Source organism: Euleptes europaea, chromosome 19, assembly GCF_029931775.1.
Source record: "Euleptes europaea isolate rEulEur1 chromosome 19, rEulEur1.hap1, whole genome shotgun sequence".
Classification (NCBI taxonomy): Eukaryota; Metazoa; Chordata; class Lepidosauria; order Squamata; family Sphaerodactylidae; genus Euleptes; species Euleptes europaea.
In genome coordinates, this window is record NC_079330.1 from 4,967,812 (window position 1) to 4,991,221 (window position 23,410).

The 23,410-nt window shown below is 51.6% G+C and overlaps 1 protein-coding gene across 2 annotated transcripts in view; it reads left to right on the top strand.

The window, feature by feature from the left end:
- SAMD11 (sterile alpha motif domain containing 11) overlaps nt 1-23,039 on the top strand; it is a 155,317-nt gene extending 132,278 nt beyond the window's left edge. For both annotated transcript variants that reach the window (XM_056864962.1, XM_056864963.1), the window contains 6 exons: nt 3,173-3,288; nt 3,430-3,508; nt 5,202-5,905; nt 15,666-15,790; nt 20,214-20,324; nt 22,777-23,039. In XM_056864962.1, coding sequence (XP_056720940.1) covers nt 3,173-3,288; nt 3,430-3,508; nt 5,202-5,905; nt 15,666-15,790; nt 20,214-20,324; nt 22,777-23,028 — 1,387 coding nt within the window. In that variant the 3' untranslated portion in view covers nt 23,029-23,039. The remainder of the gene's footprint in view (nt 1-3,172; nt 3,289-3,429; nt 3,509-5,201; nt 5,906-15,665; nt 15,791-20,213; nt 20,325-22,776) is intronic.
- Nucleotides 23,040-23,410: the final 371 nt, after the last annotated feature.

Here is a 23,410-nt window from a genome sequence, read left to right on the forward strand (position 1 = left end):
AACCGCCTTCTATTGAATCAGACCCTTGGTCCATCAAAGTCAGTATTGTCTACTCAGCTGTCTCTCCAGGGTCTCAGGCGGAGGTCTTTCACATCACCTACTTGCTTAGTTCCTTCAACTGGGGATTGAACCTGGGAGCTTCTGCATGCCAAGCAGATGCTCTACCGCTAAACCACAGAGACCCTCCACCATGATGCCACCATTTTCCAGTCAAGTGTGGTGTAGTGGTTAAGAGTGTCGGGAGAGAATCTGGGAGACCCAGGTTCGAATCCCCACTCGTGCCGTGGAACCTTGCTGGGTGACCTTGGGCCAGTCACGCTCTCTCCTCTCAACATCCCTCACCGGGTTGTCGTCTGGATAAAACGGAGGCGAGGAGAACGTTGCGAGCCTCCCGTTGGGGAGGAAAGCAAGGTACATGTGAATTAAATAAATCGAGTCACCTTTCTCCATCTCCTCCCCCACACCTATGTTCATGGGGGTGGTGGCAGTGCCCGTTTGGCCACAGAACGGTTAAAGCGCCACTCGATTTCCTAAATTGCTTTTTCTCAACGGAACAGCACGTCTGGCGGGCTCGTCTCCCCGTGATTACAGCTAATTACGATCGAGCGGGACCCCTCCCGGCCTTCGTCATGCCGCTTTAATTGTCCGTTATTCATCCGCCAGGCTGTCCGGCGCGGCAGAGCACTTGGCAGGCCGGCGACCGAGGCCTCGGCTAATTGTGAGGCCTCGGGGATTAGGGCAGGTGATTACACACTTCACGGTGTAATTACATAAGCATTGCTTGGCTGCTACCCCGGCGCTGAGCCCCGAAGGTCATGCGCTGCGTTACCTGAGATTAATTGGCGCTGCCACTGAAGTGCGAGGCGCTGGCGGAGCGGTTATACGATTAGCATTAACATTTCAACAGCGACGGATCGATCCGTGGCTCTCCTCCAGACACCGGGAGCCGTGCAATTAGTTAGAGGAGAGCTCCAGCAGGAAGGAGAGGGAGAAAAGGCCGAAAGCGGGGCCAGAGTGGTGGTGAGGGAGACGGGGGGTGGGGGCTGGAGAGACGGACAGAAGGGGAGCCAGGCGGGGATTATGACGCGAGTGGGGCGAAGCAGACGGAAAGTTGGGGAGAGGGACAGATGGAGAACAGAACAAGGGGACGGAGGGCTGCTCTTCCGAAGGGGGGAAATTTAATCCCCCTATTATTTTTCCTCCTCTCTCTCTCTCTACACACGTAGCATTCGTATTGCCTCATTAGAAAGAAAATTCTGCCCTTCCAGTTTTACATAACTCTATTTTTCTCTCTGTGGACCTGGTGCGGATTGGCTGGCTTTTTTTATTTTTTATTATTATCGCTTATTGTAAAATGGCCTAGCGAGACGAAAATTTCAGTCCGTCTTCTATTCCCAAGAAGGTGTCGTTCACTATAAGTGCTTAATATTCATAGTGCCTGAGGCCAAATGCACTCGACTGGGGTAATCGGGGAGCGCTTTATTCAAGTTGGGGGGGTGTGTGGGTGGGGGAAGGGAGCTGTCCAGTTGTCACCAGAGAGTGCCTCTTGCCTACACCCGTCTCCAAACTTTTAAAAATGGCTGAAGCGATGGTAGAGCAGGTATCGATTAGGGCATGCAATGGGGATGTCGGGTTTCTCCGAGAGGCCCGAGAAATCCGCAGTTAATGGGGACATCCTTTTTTAGAATGTTCTGGAAAGAGCAAGCCAGCAAGCATGAAACGTATTTCCTTTCCTAGGAGGCGAGGGCAGATCCCGAACCGCACCCCTTTTCCCCTCGGGTCATTAAATGCAACTAATGCGGGCTTTCTCTTCAGCCATTAGAAACTCGCCGACATTTCCTCAGACCAGATTAGCCTCAAAAAAGAACTAGAGAAGGGCTAGAGAAACGGCGGAGTTTGGCCCTGCAGTTAAATCTCTTTTCTGAAATACTACAATCAATTTGGTCTTCTCACTGGCTTATCAGCGAGGGATGTTTGTAGGGCTGAGTGGATGTGCCTTATTTCATTTATATTACTTCATATATTTGTGAATGGCTTTGGTTCTCTGCTTTCCACTGCGATATAGATCTGTTTGTGTTGTATATGCACGTTGTATGGTTTTTATATGATATTTGCATCTTAAATATACATTATTTCTATATATAACATTTTAATAGTAATGCTGGAAATGTAATGTCAGAGCCAGCATGGCATAGTGGTTAACAGCGGCTGACTTTAATCTGGAGAACCCTGTTTGATTCCCACTCCTCCATGTGAATCCTGCTGGGTGACCTTGGGCCAGTCACAGTTTTCTCAAAACTCAGCCCAGGCGGAGGGCAGGCAATGACAAACCACCCCTGAACCTCTCTTGCCTTGAAAACCCTACATCCTGACTTGACGGCACTTTCCACCGACCATGTTGGAAAGTCCTCAGGCTGGCCAGATCTCATCAGATCTCGGAAGCTAAGCAAAGTTGGCCGGTCCTGGTTAGTACTTGGATGGGAGACCACCAAGGAAGTCCAAGATAGCTGTCAAAGTTTGCCAGTCCTGGTTAGTACTTGGATGGGAGACCACCAAGGAAGTCCAAGATAGCTGTCAAAGTTTGCCAGTCCTGGTTAGTACTTGGATGGGAGACCACCAAGGAAGTCCAAGATAGCTGTCAAAGTTGGCCGGTCCTGGTTAGTAACTTGGATGGGAGACCACCAAGGAAGTCCAAGATAGATGTGCCAGAGGCAGGCAATGGCAAACCACCTCTGAACGTCTCTTGCCTTGAAAACCCTACGGGGTCTCCATAGGTTGGCTGCGACTTGACGGCACTTTCCACCACCAGCGTTTGAAAATGTATGCATTTTATGAGGAAAATTCGGTGCGAACAAACAGAAAACAATATGAAAAAGGCAGGTTCGCTTTGGTTGAAATTTCGGGGTTGAGAAATTCGAAATCACTCCTTCAGCCCTTTGATAGGATCTGACCTGCACAAGAGTTAGCCGTGTATCTACCCATAGGGCAGTTTGAAGGCACAGACTGAAGAAAAGTAGGCCACCCAGGTCAGAGCCTGAGCTTGGAATACCCCCAAGTAGTTTATTTAACTGCTGAACTTTCTTGCCCGTCAACAGAGATTCTACCTTGTTTTACTGACCTCTGCCTGTCTTCTCCAGATAAATGTTAAATCTGTTTGCTTTTTTCCTTCTAGGGAGATGTCCCATCCACCACCCCTTCTGTCGCCTCAAAATGCTCCCCATATTGCATTAGGCCCCCATTTGAGACCCCCTTTCTTAGGGGTGCCGTCGGCTTTGTGCCAAACACCAGGTAAGTGTAAGGCCTGGTGTTGCCAGGGTGTGTGGGGGGGGGGGTTTGATTCTTCCTTAAGTGGTAGAGAAAGTTGGCATATAAAAACCAACTCTTCTTCTTCTTAATGTGTAATTCCACCTTCTTTCCTCCCATTTGCAGGTTACGGGTTTCTACAGCCTGCCCAAGCCGAGATGTTTGCGCGGCAGCAGGAGATGTTGCGGAAACAGAACCTGGCCAGGTTAGAGGACCAGTTTGCAACAGAACGTTGCCTTGTAGCTGGGCAAAAGGGGGGTGGGCTCCCTTTGCATTCACACACCCATCTCTCTCCCCTCATGACTCAGGCTGCTCAGAGGGTTTGGCCCTGGCACAACCCCGAGCTCCCTTGCGTATCCGTGAAGAAAGAGAGAGATTAGTGGGCACGCTTCATTGAGCCACAGAGATTAAGGCCATGCCAGATGGATTATCACTCACGTCCAACAGTTGTCTTCCAGACAGCTTCTTCCCTGTAAAGGGAACATGAGAAAGAGGGAGGGAGAACTACCTGGGAGTTTGTAAGGAATGATGACTTGCTGTCTTAAGGCTGGAGACCACCTTGGCCCCTCTTCCCTCCATGACTGGGGGAGAGAGGGCAATAGAACCGTCTTGGATGCATGAGGGTATCGGGAAGGATGGGGATGCCATGGGGAAAGGACTGAAAGAGGTTGGAGAAGAAGCAGGATTAAAACCCGTGATACTTAAATTATTAGCAGAAGCATATCAAGGCCTATCTTCTTTTTTTTATGTAGCACTTTGAATTAGTTACAGCCTAAATCGCATTTGGCTCCATGACGGCCCTGTGGAGGCAAGTCGTTTCGAATCCCGTTTTGCCCATGGGGGAACCAAGCAGAAGATAGGGGGTGGCTTACCTGTTGGGTTATTTTATTTCCAAGATTTCTAAACAGCTGGACAATGACTGCTCCCATCGGCCAGGCAAACCACTTTGAAGTCATATGTTAAAAATAAATGAAGTAAAACAAAAAACATACACATTTAAGTGGTAGGATAACACGTTGTACATCTAATTTGGAAAAGCCAAACAAACAGGCTCATCTGTACCTGCTTCTATATAGGCATGTATATATTTATTTAGCCTGTTTCTATGCCACCTCTTTAGAGTTCTGCTCCAGGTAGCTCACAATTAAACACAACATCACAATATATAACCAAACCATTAGAAACAAACCACTGGACCTAAACAGCATAAAACACTATCCATAAAACAGAAGCAGACCACTAAGAAACTGATAAGATAAAATCCCTAATTAAAAACCTGGGTAAAAGAAAGTAAAGTAGGCACCAGGCGAGTCTCAAGGGAGAAGGCATCCCAAAGGTGAGGGGCCACCAAAGAAAATGCCCTGTATCTACTTGCCACCCGCCTCACCTCTGAAAGCTGGGGCACAGAGAGCAGGGCTTGAGAAGCAGAGCTTAATTGGCAGGGTGAATAGTATGGGAGGAGATGGTCCTTCATGTACCCTGGCCCTGAACGGTTTAGGGTCTTATAGATAAGAACCATCACTTTGAATTGTGCCTGGAAACCGGTGGGTAACCATTTCTTCTCACTCTTGAGGCAAAGGGCATCTTGGAGACAGATGGGTGATTCCTTTCCAGTGTTAAGGCAGGCAGGAACTAATTGAACTTTCCCCACTTACTGTGGGGGAAGGAACGAAGTGATCAGCTTGTGGGAGAGAGGGCAGCATTTAAAAAATCCTTGCTGGTTGTGGAGATGGAACCCTCCTACCGCATGAGGTGGTACTTCGAAGCAGGGCTTCACCGATACATCTTAAAGCCATTCCCAATAAGGACTCACCCCAGGTCTTACAGTTATGTCTGCGGCAGAGGTGGGACTTGACCTCAGTTCAGCATCCAATCGTCTCTCTATTGTGTCTGTACAGGCTGGAGATGTCGGCCGAGATCATCCGCCAGAAGGAACTGGAGAACCTTCATCGGCAGAGGCTACTGGCAGGCGACCCGATGAGCTTGCATCCGGGCCTGCCGCCGGACCACCCGGCTCTGCGCAATGTCCACGAGATCCCCGAGGGTCACCCACTTCGGGACGAGCTCTCACGGAGGAACGCCATGCTGGTGCTCCGGCACAACAACACTCCGTTGTTGTCGCTGAACCACCACGGGGTCCCCAGCGCCTCCACCACCCCGCCCAAGGAACAGAGCAGCGGCAGGAGGGGGAGCAGGAAGTCGGTACACCACCGGGCCGAGGCGTCAGGCCAACACGAGTCCAAAGAGCTGTCCGAAAGCCGGGCCCCCGACGGCAACGACGAGGAGATGAAGGATTCGGAGAGTGACGCTGAGGCGAACGATGAGAAGCTGGAAAGCATGAAGGCCGAGAGCAGCGCTTCGGCCAATGAGCTCAAGGAGTGCAAAGAGACGGTGAAGGCCTGCGACAGTGCCAAAGAACTTGGCGACTTGTCCGCCAGCCAGAACGCTCCATGCAGCTCCTCCAGCGCCGAGTCGCCCAGCCATCTCCTCGGCCCGGTTATCAACAAAACCGAAGCCAAATACCTCCCTCCCGCCTCCCTCCCTCCGCCTCAGCCACTGCCATTTGGGTTTCCGTACACCATGAGCCCCTATTTCCATGCAGGTAAGTGTGAATCCTCAGAATATGATTGGAGTGCACATAATGATATGTTTATGTATTTATTTAAAACATTTCTATGCCGCTCCTTCTGAAGCCAGGTAGAGCTGAGCCTGGGTAGGTCTTCCGGGAAGCCCACGGATGCCAACTAGAGCTCCGCTGTGGAAGAAAGGCAAGATGTCAGTGTAGTAAATCATTCAACAGAACGACACTGTATGCGTCAGAAGTAGAGTTGCCAACTCCCTGTGGAGATATTCCTGGAGATTTGTGGGTGGAGCCTGGGGAGAGGAGGGGTTTGGGGAGGGGAGAGACCTCCCAGGCATTGGCCCATCAGGAAAAACTCCAGTGGTCATAATGGCCATAACGCCCACGTTCTCCGCGCAGCAACAAAATGTGCAGTGTGATGTAATGGTGCTCTCCAGTTCCTTCCCGCCCCCAGAAGCGGAGGCCAGTGAAGGCAAATGAAGGCAAAGCAAAGGCAAATGAATGTTTTGCTTTCTTCGGACACGTTGCCAGAGAGAGAGGAGGGGGAAGTCTGAGTTTTCTGGTTCCGATGTCCCCCGTACCTCTTAAGGTCTGGATTCAGCACTTTTTGTGCGTCCAACTCTGGTGAGCGCTTGTGAGCTGTGGGGGAACTCGTGGCCTTCTTGATCTGGCGAGGTCTCAGTTGAGGCACTGCTGTTCTGCCCTTCTCTGGGGAGGCCTCCTTCCAGACAGACATTGATAAATTGGAGGGGCAGCCCGAGGAGGCCCGTAAAGATGATGAAGGACTTTCAAGGCTTGACCTCTGAGAGGAAAGGCTGAGAGAATTACGTCGGTATTTGGCTGGCTGAAAGATGGAGGGGGGGGGGTCAGGCGGCTGCCGAACGAGCATGCTTAGTGGTGTTGAAGATGGGTGTGGAGAGGGAGTGTTGATGGTCCTTGGTGGGTCCCGCGAAGGCATAAAAACCCGGCCACCTCTTCCTGCCTCCTTTGGGTTGCCGGTCTCCAGGTGGTACCTGGCGATGACAAAAGCGACCTTTTCCCCTGGAGAAAATGGCTGCTTCGGAGGGTGGACGCTGTGGCATTATACCCCACTGAGCTCCCTTACCTTCCCAAACTCCACCCTCTCTCCAGGCAGTGTGGAAGCCCAGGGCCAGCGTGGTGTAGTGGTTAAGAGTGGTGGTTTGCAGCGGTGCACTTTGATCTGGAGAACCAGGTTTGATTCCCCACTCACGAGCGGCGGACACTAATCTGGTGAAATGGGTTGGTTTTCCCCACTCCTCTGCATGAGGCCAGCTGGGTGACCTTGGGCTAGTCACAGTTCTCTTAGAGCTCTCTCAGCCCCACCTGTCTCACCAAGGGTGTCTGTTGTGGGGAGGAGAGGGGAAGGGGAGGTGATGGGAAGCCGGTTTGATTCTTCGTTAAGTGGTAGAGACAGTCGGCATATAAAAACCAACTCTTCTTCTTCTTAAGTGGGCCACCCGGGGCGGGGGTCCTCTACAGCCATTCATTGCCCTCCCGGCTGGGTCTGTTGACTCAGCTAGGCCCATTTCAACGTGGTTCCAGTTTTCCAAATGCTACCATGTTGGCTCAGGGATAAGACATGGGAAAGCAGACCCCGTCTTGCTATTATAAGGTTGAAGGAGACCCTTAATGGCTGAAGGATGCCCCTTTATTAACATACTTTACTTAACCTACCGGTCCATCCCTCCCTGTTTCAGGGGCTCAAGGTAGCTACAGTTTTATATGAAACCCTGAAGCCCATGTCTCTGAACTTGAAGAAATAAACAGATTGAAGTGGGGAGCGGGAGGGGGTGGAGAGAGACACCAGCAAGCAGATTTTAAAGGCTGATCGGAGGAAGAACAACCCACGGGGCGTACACGTTTGAAAAGCACCATCCCAGGCACCTAGGCATTTGACAGATTTATTCAGCCCTGTGCAGGGCTAGCAGCTAAAAATATAACAGTGGCTCCTAGGAATCTGAACCATATTCTTAACCTTCGATTGTTGTAAAGAGTTCGCTTGAATATAGGCCAGTGATTTCTTAACGTGGGAGATGAGAAAGGGCAACCTCCATTGCCAACCTGGCTCCATTGCCAACCTGGTACCTTTTGGTGTTTACCTCTGGAGCCTATGTCAGTCACTCGCACGCACACAGAATTAGAGATGGTGAAGTATTAAGATTCCCTCCTCAAAAACAAACACGTGTGCCTGGATTTATACTTGATGCAGAACAAGACATGTAACTGCAAGTGGAAGGACCACAATTTTGAATGCCTTCTACATAATAAAAAAAAAATCCCCTGCAAGCAGAAAACTGTCTCCTCGGGGAGAGATGTTCTGTCCCAGTCCTTTGCCTGCCGTGCTGGTTTTCTGCTTGCAGAGAGTTCTGAATGCATAGTTTCTCCCACCGCTCGCAGCCCGAAATGGTGCACTCCATTCTTGTTGTGCTTCACATATTCAGCCGGACCTGAAAGCGAAAACCAACCAGGAAGATCCTCAAGGGATATGTCTGCATTTCAAACAGCATGTGAAGGATATCAAATGTCTGAAGCCCCTCACACACACACAGATACACAAAATGGGGAGATGCCGTGGCTCAGTGGTAGAGCATCTCCTTGGCATGCAGAAGGTCCCAGGTTCAATCCCTGGCATCTCCAGTTAAAGGGACTAGGCAAGTAGCTGACGTGAAAGGACCCCTGTTTGAGACCCCTGGAGAGCCGCTTCCGGTCTGAGTAGACAGTACTGACTTTGATGGACCGAGGGTCCTGATTCAGTATAAGGCAGCTTCATGTGTTCAAAATGCCCATCCTGGTGGCTAACCTATTATTTCTGAGGAAAAGATATCAGCTGATCTTTCCCCTGCCACGGGAGTTAGATGTGCTTATTTTTTCGTCTTAATGTGTGGCAGTATCGAATTTTTTAAAATCGCCCACCTTCACCCCGACATGTCATTTTGTCTATTAAAATATTTATACCCACCTTTTGACTGAAGTAGCCCACAAGGTGACTAACGGATAATCGATAAAACAGTTAAAACCCACACATTCATTTAAAAAATAAAAAAATAAAAATATATTTGTCAGCGGGACTCCGTCGTAAATAACCAAAATCAATAAAAATAATCAGCAGAATGAATACACTAAAAAAAAAATTGCAAGAAAGCTACCGGCGATGATTACCGCTCTCTGAGGGAGCCATAAAGGCCCTCTTTAAAAGCGCAGCTGTGATCTGATGCCTTTCTCCGGAAGGTGCTCTGTAGCCTTAGAGCCACCATCAAGAAGGCCCCGTCTGCTGGGACCCCCACCCAACCAAACCTGCAATTGGTCTTCACCTGCAGATTTTTTGCAGGTGACCAAAAGTATATCTTTGAAATATATTGGCCCGCCAGGGTTTGGGTTCCTGTTTTTTGTTTTGTTTTTTGTCTAAATCTGGCATGAGTGAGGGCAGAAGAGGGGCTTTGGTTTTGACCGGTCATTTATATTCTTTCCACTTTACACTCGTGATCTGATGCCGACAAACTGATTTTTTTGCTTTCTGATATCAACCCTTGTTGTTTCCTGAAAAATGGCACTTGTGGCCGAGCGGCCAGGAAAATTAGGGCAAAGAAAGCTACTAAATGAGGAAAGGAACCGTTGTATTTTAATCTCATGACTTTTAAGGGATTTTATACTTATATTTTAAGTTATTGTAATATTGTCTAGATTGTAGAGGCCTATGGCCATGCACAATAAACACGTGACTGACTGAAGTACGAAGAGCCATTTCCTAGAAATATCAGAGTTTTATTTAAATACCCAATGATCTACTACCTTTTTATTTGGAAGACTTAAAGCCCCTGCCTTTTCCACCACTTGGTAGCCTGCCATCAAAATAGCAATAAAGAAAACAAGCCCCCCCCCCAAAAAAAACCCCTCTGCAGATGAAAAGCGTCATCATCCAAGGCAGTTGACCCTGTTTGTATGGGTCTGTGTTTTTATTGTATTGTCAAATATTTATATATTCTTTAAAATTCTGTTTTAAATGTTTCAATGCCACAATGTTTGCTACCTTGAGGGCCCTGTTTGGGTGTAAATGTGGCATATAAATGTTTTATCTAAATAATAATCGTACATAATCATGCCGCCGCCCAAAAGCTTGAAAGAAAAATAGATTTCACTTAGTGCCTAAAGGAGAGTCAGGCAGATGCCAGGCAAACATGTTCCCTCCCCATGTTTTTTTTTTTTTGGGGGGGGGGAAATCCGTAATCATCAAAATGTGCACCATGCTGTGTCTATTCACACATTACAAAAATACACCGGTCTTCGTATAGACATGTTTATGTGTGAAATCCTAGCACGCAAAGGAGCTCTGGTGAACTGGATTCGTTTCCCCACTCCTGCACATGAAGCCAGCTGGGTGACCTTGGGCTAGTCACAGCTCTCTCAGCCCTACTTACCTCACAGGGTGTCTGTTGTGGGGAGGGGAAGGGAAGGCGATTGTAAGGTTTGAGTCTCCCTTAAATGGTAGAGAAAGTCAGCATATAAAAAACAACTCTTCTTTTTCTTCTTCTGGGTGAGACGTGTACAAGTAAGGAAGGAAGACCCTGACTAGCCGGTAGAGGACATGAACACACATGAAGCTGCCTTATACTGAATCAGACCCTCGGTCCATCAAAGTCAGTGTTGTCTACTCAAACTGGCAGCGGCTCTCCAGGGTCTCAGGTAGAGGTCTTTCACATCACCTACCTGCCTAGTCCCTTTAACTGGAGATGCTGGGAATGAACCTGGGACCTTCTGCATGCCAAGCAGATGCTCTGCCACTGAGCCATAGCCCCTGCCCTAAACAGAACTGGAAGAGATCAGATCTGCCCCTGATCCCAGAGTCTTGGACAGATGCTGGCCGTGTTCCAGGAAGGAAAGGCGGAGGGTTGCCTCCTCCAGCACTGTGGAGGAGGAGAGCTGATTCTGTCCCCAGTGACAGAAAATTGACGGAGCCGTCCGCTGCCGGGTCGATTCCCTGAGCTGCCTCATGAAAGCCCGTCCGCTGCCAAATGACCTCATCTCGTCAGGGTTTTGGCCGCGTCCTCCCCCCCCCCCCCCCGTCCTTCGGAAAAGGTGAAGGATGGAACCGGCGAGAGGCTAAAATCTTCATATCGATCTGCAGTCTGGAGAGCAATTAACGCCAGCCAGCCAGGGCCGGCTCTGTGACCCCCAGCCCTCCGCGGGGCAGAAGAGAGGGAGCGGGAAATAACAAGATGGATTAAACCCCCTCTGTGCGGGTCAGCTGCGCGGGCGCTCGGAGGAGCGGGCCTCTTTCTGCCGCTCGTTTTGGACGTCCAGCCCTGGAAGGGAAGGAGGCGGTTTGGATTTTGTTGGTGATGAGAGACGAAGCTGTGCGTGCACGCTGACTCACCCCTGTTCTCCCCCAGAAAGCCCTGATTTCTGTGGGCATATGTGCACCATAAGCCAGGGGTCCCCGGCCTCCTTCAGCCTGTGGGCACCATTTTAATGGACAAGCGCACAACGCGAGTCTCGCCACTCAGGAGATGGCAGCATGCCACCTTGACTCTGCAAATCTGGCACAAGGAGCATTTCAAGATCCCAGCTGGCCAGATTTAAGCATTCAGTTTTAAAAGAAGAAGAGAGTTGGTTTTTATATGCCGACTTTCTCTACCACTTCAGGAAGACTCAACCCGGCTTACAATCCCCTTCCCTTCCCCTCCCCACAACAGACACCCTGTGAGGCAGGTGGGGCTGAGAGAGCTTTGACTAGCCCAAGGTCACCCGGCTGGCTTCATGTGGGGAAACCAACCCAGTTCACCAGATCAGCCTCCGCCACTCATGTGGAGGAGTGGGGGAATCAAACCCGGTTCTCCAGATTAGAGTCCACTGCTGCTCCAAACCACCGCTCTTAACCACTACACCACGCCAGTTCTCAATCTATCTGGCTCTCAGTTCTCAGTCTTTTAGGTCAATCTGTCTCGTTTTTGAGCAATTTACTCAATGCAGCACGGAACTTAGATTTTTTTTGTTTTGTTTAGTATAGGGTTTTTGGCTTTCTGACTAACAAATTTTGAAAATGGATAGAGATTTTGAGATTGTGGGCCATGGAAAATGGCTGCGCATGAGGTTTTTCATATAAAATTTGGGGTGGGGGGCTTAAAAACTTGGGTATGACACGTTTCGGCAGCTCTCTCGGGCTTGGCTGGTGAAGTCAGGGATGTTTCCTTGGGTTGTCGCGTGTTGTGTTTGTTTGGCCTCCTGGAGGTTCGCCGGGGACTGCTGACTTTGGCACCAGGGGCATCTTGCGTCTCTCCTCTTTGCTCCGGAAACAGCCGATGAAGCGCCTTCGCTTTCCCCCACTCCCTGCTGCCGACCTCTGTAGCTCGGAAACTTTTCCGCCAGCAGACGTTCTGGTTTTCCGAGCGGTGCGGCGAGAAAGGAAGGATGTACTGTCTCGAGATAAATATTTTGGCCGAGGCTGTATTTGCATGGAGATGTGGAAAATATTTGTGGATTCAGACAGGCGAGCTGAGGAGAGAGATCAAGCACGCCAGAAAAGAAGGAGGAGCGTTTGGCACCAAGTGTCAGAGGTTCCTTTCCTCCTCAGGAAGGGGGGACGGCTCTGGTTTCTCCCCGGGCCAGGAGGAAGTGGTAGCCCAAGTTAAAGGTTAGGTTGCCACTGACGACTAGTTTGGTGGACCTCAGTCATAGAATCATAGAGTTGGAAGGGACCACCAGGGTCATCTAGTCCAACCCCCTGCACAATGCAGGAAATTCACAACTACGTCCCCCCACAAACCCCCAGTGACCCCCTACTCCATGCCCAGAAGATGGCCAAGATGCCCTCCCTCTCATGATCCGCCTAAGGTCATAGATTCAGCATTGCTGACAGATGGCCATCGAGCCTCTGCTTAAAAACCCAAGGAAGCCTGTTCCACTGAGGAACTGCTCTGTTAGAAAGTTCTTCCTAATGTTGGGGTCACTGGGGGTGTAAGGGGGAGGTCGTTGTGAATTTCCTGCATTGTGCAAGGGGTTGGACTAGATGACCCTGGTGGTCCCTTCCCAACTCTGTGATTCTATGAACGTGCTTCCCTTTTTAATTGAGGAAAAGAGTGCGCCCCACTCTCAGACTTCGGGGAGCAGCGCTTTGACCTGACTTGGCGGAGAGGAGGGCCAGCCAGGCGGCTGTAATTTTTCTCGGCTAGAATTTCAGGTTTCCCCCAGTCCGTTTGTGCGGGGTCCTTCAGCCTCCAGCAGCGCCTGCCGTTTTGTGTAGCCCTCCGGCTGCAGAAGAAGCCAGTGGCGACTGGGTTGGCCAAAACCACAGGGCCGTTCCAACGTCTGGCGGCTTGTGCTCAGGACAGGACTGTTCTGGGAGGGGAAAGCGACGGCCTCGTTCCCGCCCCTGCCCTGGTGCTCCCGGGGTTTGGAACACTACCCTGTGAGCTTTGAACGCTCCCCTACCCCGTGGGTCCGAAGAGCATTCATACCAATCCAGCGCCTCTGAGTCAAGGCCAGAGTCAGGGAGCCAACCGGAGGAGGCTTCGTTCCCAACTTCTCCGTGAGCTGCTATCCTTGGCCAGCCTTTGGAAGGAGGAAGTGGATAATTTGAAATCAGTTGGCTGTTACTGCCAGATCCCCTTGGAGACGCTCGATCCGGCTGCAGATGGAGGCGTCTCGCCGGAGCGTCGGCTGTGCCTGGGATAATTGAGTTCAGTCCCACTTCCTCTATTTACCAAGCCGAAGTTGCTCTTCCAAAACCTTTGTGGGGTGGGGGAGAAATTCCTCTTCAGAGGAAAGGTTGAAGGAGCTGGGGATGTTTAGCCTGGAGAGGAGAAGACTGAGAGGGGATATGGTAACCACCTTCAAGCACTTGAAGGGCTGTCATATAGAGGAGGGTGCCGAGTTGTTTTCCGTTGCCCCAGAAGGTCGGACCAGAACCAACAGGTTGAAATTAAATCAAAAGAGTTTCTGTCTAGACATCAGGAAGAATTTTCTAACAGATAGAGAGGTTCCTCAGAGGAACAGGCTTCCTCGGGAGGTGGTGAGCTCTCCTTCCCTGGAGGTTTTCAAGCAGAGGTTAGATGGCCATCTGTCAGAAATGCTGATTCTATGACCTTGGACAGTTCATGAGAGGGAGGGCATCCTGGCCATCTTCTGGGCATGGAGTAGGGGTCACTGGTGTGTGTGTGTGGGGGGGGGAGGAAGTAGTTGTGAATTCCCTGCATTGTGCAGGGGGTTGGACTAGATGACCCTGGTGGTCTCTTCCAACTCTATGATTCTGTGTTTGGCGCAAAAAGCAAGGTCTCACTGCCGAAGCTGGAAACCAACCAGGAATCTCCTGGATCGGCCACTTTATCTGATGAGTTACTAATTAGACTCGGCTTTTATCTTCTCCTTGGGTCATCTTGGTCCGTAAGCAAGCTTTGGAGTTTCACAGATGTCCAAGTTACACCGACTGAGTTCCGATGAACAATCTAAATCGGTTCAGTAGTAGGTATCGTTTTACGCTGGACTAGATGGATCAATGTTCTGACTCCGTATGAGGCGGCTTCAGATGTTCAGCAGCGGGGAAGCTCTGCTTCAGGGAATTGGCGAGGGTTTGACCCTTCAGGCAATGTCTGTCACGCAGTCTGGCTGTGGAAAAGCATAGAAAAGTACCCAGGGCCCCGAGCCATGTTCCCCAGGACACCCCAGTGAGTTTGCGCTCCTTTGAGACAGACCGAACTTTTATTTTTGCAGCGCCTCCATGACGTGTATGTGTGTTTGTGTGCCTTCTGGTTGGTCCAGGGCCATCCACCTTTCTGAAGTGAGCTTGTCTCTTAAGGACCAGAGCAATTCGAATCATAGAGTTGGAAGGGGCCACCAGGGTCATCTAGTCCAACCCCCGGCACAATGCAGGGAATTCACAACTACCTCCCCCCCACACACACACAGTGACCCCTACTTCATGCCCAGAAGATGGCCAAGATGCCCCCCCTCTCATCATCTGCCTAAGGTCATAGAATCAGCCTTGCTGACAGATGGCCATCCAGCCTTTTCTTAAAAACCTCCAGGGAAGGAGAGCTTACCACCTCCCGAGGAAGCCTGTTCCATTGAGGAACTGCTCTGTTAGAAAGTTCTTCCCAATGTCTAGACGGAAACTCTTTTGATTAAATTTCAACCCGTTGTTTCTGGATCCGACCTTCTGGAGCAACAGAAAACAACTCGGCACCATCCTCTCTATATGAGAGCCCTTCAAGTGCTTGAAGATGATTATCATGTCCCCTCTCAGTCTTCTCCTCTCCAGGCTAAACATACCCAGCTCCTTCAACCTTTCCTCATAGGAAATTAGAAACTCCAGCAAAACGGTGGGTTGCCAGAACTTATTGCTGTTTAGAGAACAGTGCTGGACGAGGACCGAGAACCTTGCTGGCGGGTTTTTGGGTTGCTTTGGGGGGTCCCTTCCCTCCCTCTGCTGCAGCTGAAGAACATTAAAATCTGGTTGAAGTCATTACTTGGATCTGTGCCTTGTTCCCCCTCCCCAAACTCCCACCTACTGTCATTCTCTCCCCACCCCCTGCCCCACAGCCCCCCAAAGGCTAGGAACCTCTGGGAGGCCGTGGCCCAGCTAATTGACCCTGCCTGGTGTTTTAATTGACAGTTCATTAAAGATGGATGCGTGGCTGGAGGAAATATTGCCTTCGCAAGAGGCCAGCGATGGCGGGAGGCAGTTCCATGATTTATGTTTCCTCTGCTCTCCCCCTCCCCAGTTTCCAAAGCCTAAACCTGTCTCCCCTCTGCTCCTTCCTCCGCTCAGGAACTATGGGAGGTCTCTTTCTGGACGGTGAAGAGAGCCCATCCCTGGAGGACGTCAGCAAGTGGACGGTGGAAGACGTCTGCAGCTTTGTGAGCAGCTTATCCGGCTGTGCTGAGTATGCTCAGGTAAGTCCTGGGCCGCTCACATGAACGCATGAAGCTGCCTTCTACTGAATCAGACGCTTGGTCCATCCAAGTCAGTATTGTCTACTCAGACCGGCAGCGGCTCTCCAGGGTCTTTCACATCACCTGCCTGGTCCCTTTAACTGGAGATGCCGGGGATTGAACCTGGGACCTTCTGCGTGCCAAGCAGATGCTCTACCACTGAACCACAGCTCCTCCCCAACAAAGCCACTCCCCATGAACACACACACACAAAGCTACCTTCTACTGAATCAGACCCTCGGTCCATCCAAGTTAGTATTGTCAGGCAGAGGTCTCTCCCATCACATACTTGCCTAGTCCCTTTAACTGGAGATGCCGGGTTGAACCTGGGACCTTCTGCATGCAAAGCTGATGCTCTGCCACTGAGCCACAGCCCCTCCCCAATTGTTGTGGTGAGTAGGAGGGAAGGAAGGACCAGCCGGGCACCTCCCATTCCCGCCTTCTTTCCCACGGAAGACCAAGGCAAAGAATTAAGGGGGGGTCTGGCCCTCATGGAGGGTCACACACAGAGCAGTGCAGAACCAAAGCTGAAGAAAGGACCTTGTTAGGATTCTGTGGTGTAGTGGTTAAGAGCGGTGGTTTGGAGCGGTGGACTCTGATCTGGAGAACCAGGTTTGATTCCCCACTCTTCCACATGAAGCTAGCTGGGTGACCTTGGGCTAGTCACACTCTCTCAGCCCCACCTACCTCACAGGGTGTCTGTTGTGGGGAGGGGAAGGTGATTGTAAGCCGGTTTGGTTCTTCTTTAAGTGGTAGAGAAAGTCGGCATATAAAAACCAACTCTTCTTCTTCAAGAGAGAGGAAGACGGGAAAGCAAAAGGCAACTTGGCCAAAGGGCCTCTAAGGCAGGGCGGTGCTTGCTGTAGTGCAGCCAGGGGACAGCGGAGTGACCTGCACACACTGGGCATTTTGCAGCCTTGACTGTACGTTAGAGAACATCTGTTATCTTCCTCTTTGCTGCCCCTTATACCTGGGACTCTGCCCCTCCCCCCGGCTTTGCTGTGCCGTTTCCCTTCCAAACCGTTCCTTAAAAAGCCACCATCTATGGGAACCCCTCTGACATAAGCTAGTAGTCCTCACCCCAAAGTGAAACAAGCCCTAAACAGATTTCTCTACATTTGCTCACATCCGTCCCTTGACACCTTCACCTCTCTCTCTGTCTCCCCCTGCCAACCATCTTCCCTGCTGCTGAAATGTAGACAGGAAGCTCCTTGGGTGCAGAGACCCTTTATTTGGCATATGGAACTCGGTAAAAGGTAAAGGTCCCCTGTGCAAGCACTGGGTCATTCCTGACCCATGGGGTGATGTCATATCCCAACATTTCCTAGGCAGACTTTGTTTGTGGGGTGGTTTGCCAGTGCCTTCCCCAGGCATCTTCCCTTTACCCCCAGCAAGCTGGGTCCTCATTTTACTGACTTCGGAACGATGGAAGGCTGAGTCAACCTTGAGCCGGTTGCCTGAAACCAACTTCCGTCGGGATCGAATTCAGGTCATGTGCAGAGCTTGGACTGCAGAATTGCAGCTTACCACTCTGCACCTTGGGGCTCCTGATGGAGCTCGGTAGAGAGTCATTAACTTTGAGGGCATCCCGATAATAAACAGCATTTGTGAATATTCGACACATAGAGCCCCCCTTCAGGTCAGGAAGAAAAAAATAAACCCAGGCCGGCTTCTTTCCTGGCTCCTTATGCCCCTCTCAAGTTTCCCGCAAAGGGGTGCCTCTCTTAACGCCTGCCCCCAGACGCTGGAGCAATCCATCCCCTCCGCAGTCCGTGCGCTCTCAATAGGGTGTTTATAACAAGCCGACTCTGGAGCCAAAGGAACAGACTCGGGTTTTGTATACCAACCGGGGACCTCACAGCGAGCCACTTCACGGAACCTGCCTGGCATTGATGGATGGGGCACTATTTGACTTGAGGGCTTTTAGCCTTGAGGGGTTTTTTTTGGGGGGGGGGAATCTGCCCTATACATGGCACAAACGTTTCACTTATGCAGTGCAGAGCTTCAGGTTGACTTCCCACTGTTAGAAAATTCTTCCTAATGTCTGGACGGAAACTCTTCTAATTTCAACCCATTGGTTCTGGTCCGACCTTCTGGGGCAACAGAAAACAACTCGGCACCCTCCTCTACATGACAGCCCTTCAAGTACTTGAAGATGGTTATCATATCCCCTCTCAGTCTTCTCCTCTCCAGGCTAAACATACCCAGCTCCTTCAACCTTTCCTCATAGGACTTGGTCTTGGTGGGACAGATGCTGCAACTCCCGCTTTGCAGCCTGCTTAGCTGGGGAGGGGCCGTGGCTCGGGTAGAGCATCTGCTTGGCATGCAGAAGGTCCCAGGTTCAATCCTTGGCATCTCTAGTTAAAGGGACTAAGGCAAGTAGGTGATGTGAAAGACCCTGGAGGGCTGCTGCCGGTCTGAGTAGACAATACTGACTTTGATGGACCGAGGGTCTGATTCAGTATAAGGCAGCTTCATGTGTTCATGCGGGATGGCGGCCTCATGGCTAAACAGGCTGAGCTTCACAAGCCAGCCGTTTAACAGGGAACCGGGTTTTCAAAGCTCCCTGGACTCCCCCGCGTGCCAAAGCCTCGACAATTTGAGAGGTGGCTGGCAAAGCCGCCCTCTGGAGCATGTGGCAGACGGCCCAATCCAGAAAAACAGCTCCTTGGGTAAACAAGACCCTGTCAGCACCCCACCCTGTGCCAGCGAAGGGAGGCGGGGTGGGGGGTGGGGAAGCCAGTCGGGCACGGAGCGCGTTAAAAGGGAGAAGGCGTTTTCTGTGCTTTCTCCAGCCGCTCCACATTTTCACAGGTTTTTTACTGTGTGAGAAAGCCAGCCCGCCGGGGAGACCCGGGACTGCGGGGCTGTCTGTCTGCCTCCTCTCCTCCAAAAACCGCAGCTGCTGGGGAGGTCTGGCACAGAGCTGACCTCCGCTCCTGCCAGCAAAAAAAAGAGAAAGAAATCTGCTGCCAGAGCTTTTGCATTTGGGATTTTTAAAAAGTCTTCCAATGTGAAACTTGGAAACAGAATGCCTCCCCCCCCCCTGCTCTCGCCCCAGGGACCCTCCATCTGTGCCTCGGTGGCACGTTGCATCCCCCCCACAGCTTGGCAAGGGCTTCGGGGAGGCTGGAGCCGAGAGGAGGTGGGAGCTTTCTGGCTCTGGGAAGGGAAGACATCCCGGCTATTAAAGGCCGGCCGGGTCACAAAGCAGGAAGACGGGTGGAACCGAGGCCGGGAAAGGCCTGGCCAGGAAAAGGAGATAAAATATAGAAGAGGAAGAAAAAAGGGATGGTGGGAGGGAAGGTTTGCAACCGCACATTTCTGTGTTGTTATTTTGCAGAAAAACGAGTCCATGGGAGTGAATGTACTGCGTTAGAGAATCAGTTTTAAAATTCCTTTTTGTTGCTTTTTTAAAACTTCCCTGGAAGGAGACATCTAGCACAGCAGCCCTCACACACACACACACACACACTTTTAATTTTCTATATGTAAGGAAGAAGGAGTTGGTTTTTATATGCCGACTTTCTCTACCACTTAAGGGAGACTCAAACCAGCTTACAATCGCCTTCTCTTCCCCTCCCCACAACAGACACCCTGGGAGGTAGGTGGGGCTGAGGGAGTGTGACTAGCCCAAGGTCACCCAGCTGGCTTCGTGTGTAGGAGTGGGGAAACAAATCCAGCTCACCAGGTTAGCCTCCGCCGCTCATGTGGAGGAGTGGGGAATCAAACCCGGTTCTCCAGATCAGAGTCCACTGCTCCAAACCACCACTCTTAACCACTACACCACACTGAAGTGTTATTTAACATTCAAGGGTAGGTTTAAAAGTGATATCTTGACCCCAGTGTGGAAGTGATAGTCCCCCCCCCAAAAAAAATCACATTTCCAACTAACAAAGATTAGACTCCTGACCACACACAGAAAGCTGAGGGCAATCCGTCATTTAAAGCCCTCTTCGGCAGACTTGAAGGGCTCACCATTGCCAACAAGCGAGGTGCTCTCTGGCACTGCAGCTGCTGGTTCAAATCCTGCTGCTGCCTCTGCCGGAGTAGGGTGCGTGGGAGGCAGAGAACTTCCCCTTAAAATGTTGTTTTATGAAATAGCCCCTGCTTTGCTCGCTGAAGGACTGTGGGTTGACGCTCGGCATCATCACTTACAGCATCTCAGGCGATGGGTGGCGGAGACCAGGAAGAGCTTGATGGCTCCACATCCTCAGGCCGTTGGAGGTAGCTTTAGCTGCTCAGGTGGTCTCAAGCGTGTGCCTGGGTCAGCAAAGGCTTGGGGGAGACTCCCCTGTAAGCTCCGCTTGCACAAAGACCCCCGTTCCTAGATCTACGCTCCTCTACGTACAACCACAGTTGAGCTTTCCCTTCCCTCTCCCAGGTCTTCCGAGAACAGTCCATTGATGGCGAGACGTTGCCTCTCTTGACAGAAGAGCACTTACTGAACAACATGGGGCTGAAGCTGGGACCGGCCTTGAAGATCAGGTCACAGGTAAGAGCGCTCCTGGCGACGGGTGTACCTGTCAGCAGGCGAGCGGGCCCAGAAGCCTGGCAGAGGCGCTGGCACAGAAAATCCAGGTGACCTCGGCCAAGTGGGGAGGGGCCGTGGCTCAGTGGAAGAGTATCTGCTTGGCATGCCTAAAGTCCCGGGTTCAATCCCCGGCATCTCCAGTTAAACGGACTAGGCAAGTAGATGGTGCGAAAGACCTCTGCCTGAGACCCTGGAGAGCCGCTGCTGGTCTTAGACAGTAGTGACTTTGATGGACCAATCGTTTGATTCAGTATAAGGCAAGCTTCATGTGTTTATGTGTGTGTTCAAGTGTGGCTTGAGCTACCAATCCCTTGCTCAGCTGTTGACAAGAGATACCTCCCCCCTCCAAATCATAGACCCACCCTAGCAAACTGAGATCTATCTGGTTGGACTTCAGACCTCACGTGGGGGAGGATGGCAGGTTTAAAGGTTAACATTCAAACAGACACACCTTCCCGCAAGCAGAAAACTAGCAGCTCAGGAAGTAGACGAGGCCTTCACCCTGATGTGCTGAGGGTGGAATTTGAAAACAGTCTCTCTTGCCTGCAAGCCGAAGCAGTGCCTCCCACCTCTTTCTGCTGCCCTTGAGGAAGTGGCCAGGGTTTGTGGGGCATCCGGCTCTCCCTTGTTAGCAGCCATTCTCAGAGCTACCCCCCCACCCACACACCACTGAATCTAGGTCCCCAAGGTCCATTCCCCACCCCCGATCCCAAACTCAGGGACATTGCAACTGGAACACGAGCTCTTTACAAACCGGTTATAGCTCCTGCAAGCTTGCGAGCTCCTGCAACCAAAGAGGACTTTGCCTCTCGTATGGGGATGGTGGGGGAATCTGAGCATCCCTTCAGCCAACACTGATAAATGAGGCTCTCAACGCGGTCCCCTTCAGGCGCTCCAAGCCCACAAGCGTGACATCCTTCCAACGCGCATCTTTTCCCGACCGTGCTTCGTTGGCGGCGGCAACCACTTAACAGGCACCCTCTGCCCTCTCCCCGGCTGCCGAAGCTCTCTCCTCTTCCCCGCGGCTGCCCCAGGGTAATCAGAAACGTGGACTCGGATTAAATCCCCCCCCCCCCGCCGCCATCCTGTGCCAAAGCCTCCCTCCCCACTCTCTCGCACCTACACATCTGGTTTCTGTTAAAGCGTCAATAAAAAACAGGGGCTCCCATTTAACCCAAAACAACCAGAGTATTATGCGGTTAGGGAAACTCGGGGAAGGGGGACGGTGGCTTGTTATAAAACCTTTACTGCTACTGCCGCGATCCTCTCCTGCGCCCCCACCATCTCCTGCCGTTTCTCTGCATAGACTTGCAAAAAAAAACATAAAACCCCACACGTCAAGAGCTGGTGTGTTGCCGCTCCTGGATTTCTCGCCCCCTTTCCCCCCCCCTCCCCTCCTTGAATCAGTTTTATTTCCTACCGAATTGATCCGCAGGGAACAATTGCCCAGAGAACCTTTTTATTAGACCCCTCGTAAACAGTAAGGGCTGCAGGGAAAGTAATAAAGTTGCCCGTATTGTTTTAACATAATATAACAAACGTAGATGGTTGGTGGCTGCAGGAGGCGTGAGCGGAGGGGAGAAAGGAGCTCATGCCCGCCTCTCCACAGGCGTATTTATTGCACCACCACCCCGCTGCTGCCCCCAATCGCCTAGAGAATGGTGCCTGGTGACATGCTGATGGGGGGGAGGGGCACAAGAAGGGTGGGCTGTGGGGGGCAGGGGCGGGTTCAGGCTGCCTGCAGTGTAGCCTCAAAGTGCAATGCTCCAGGCCTTAAGTGCATAGAGGCACTATTAGAAAGGCGGGGTTCGGGAGCTAAACCCCCACCCGGCTCCCTCTGAACCCATAGATCTAAATGGGAGAACCCATCAGGACACAGAATCATAGTGTTGGAAGGGACCACCAGGGTCATCTAGTCCAACCCCCTGCACAATGCAGGGAATTCACAACTACCTCCCCCACACACACACACAGTGACCCCTACTTCATGCCCAGAAGATGGCCAAGATGCCCCCATCATCTGCCTAAGGTCATAGAATCAGCCTTGCTGACAGATTGCCATCCAGCCTCTTCTTAAAAACCTCCAGGGAAGGAGAGCTCCCCCCCCCCACACACACACACACAGTGACCCCTGCTCCATGCCCAGAAGATGGCCAAGGTGCCCTCCCTCTCATGATCTGCCTCAGGTCATAGAATCAGCATTGCTGACAGATGGCCATCTAGCCTCTGCTTAAAAACCTCCAGCGAAGGAGAGCTCACCACCTCCTGAGGAAGCCTGTTACACTGAGGAACTGCTCTGACTGTTAGAAAATTCTTCTGTTCAGGACCCCCACCCTGCTACAGAGGGTCTCTCCGGATGCCCAAGCCCTACTTCTCTCCCCATCTCATCTTGGCTTACTGTTTCTGCCCACAGGTTGCCCGGAGAGTGGGCCGCGTGCTGTACATGGCCAGCTTCCCCATGGCCTTCCCACTGCAGCCGCCGGGCCTGCGCCCCACGGACCGCGACTTGCCTCCCGCCGACCTGCGGCCCTCCTCCACGGGGAGCATGGCCTCCTCTCCTTACAGCGGCTCCCTCCTCCCCGCCAGCCGGATCTCACCAAAGCAGGAAAATGGAAACCCCTCCCTGTTGGCCGCCCTCAACGAAACCACGAAGCCGCCGTTGTAAACGCCCTCCACCCATCCCACTCGGGCCTCAGGCTGCCAGAACTGAACGCCGCAGCCTGAAAAGCCAAGACCCCCCCCCCCCCCGGAAGCTGGAAGTGGGGGAAGTTTTAAAGCAACGCATTAGACTTTGGGATTTAAAAGATGACAGGAAACCAATCCAAAGATTTAGTTGGAAGCAATTCAAAGGGTCCGATGGTTTTTGAAGAAAAGGAACACTCTTTCCTTCTTTGCCTTTCTGGAAACCCAACTCTGGAGGAGAGACCCCCCCAAAATCTTCTGGTTGCACCTACGCCCCCCAAAGCGGCAAGGAAACTCTATCCTCGGCATTCAAAATATGTCCCTCGCTGGAACCTGTACACAGGTCCTCTTTCAGGGTGTCTATG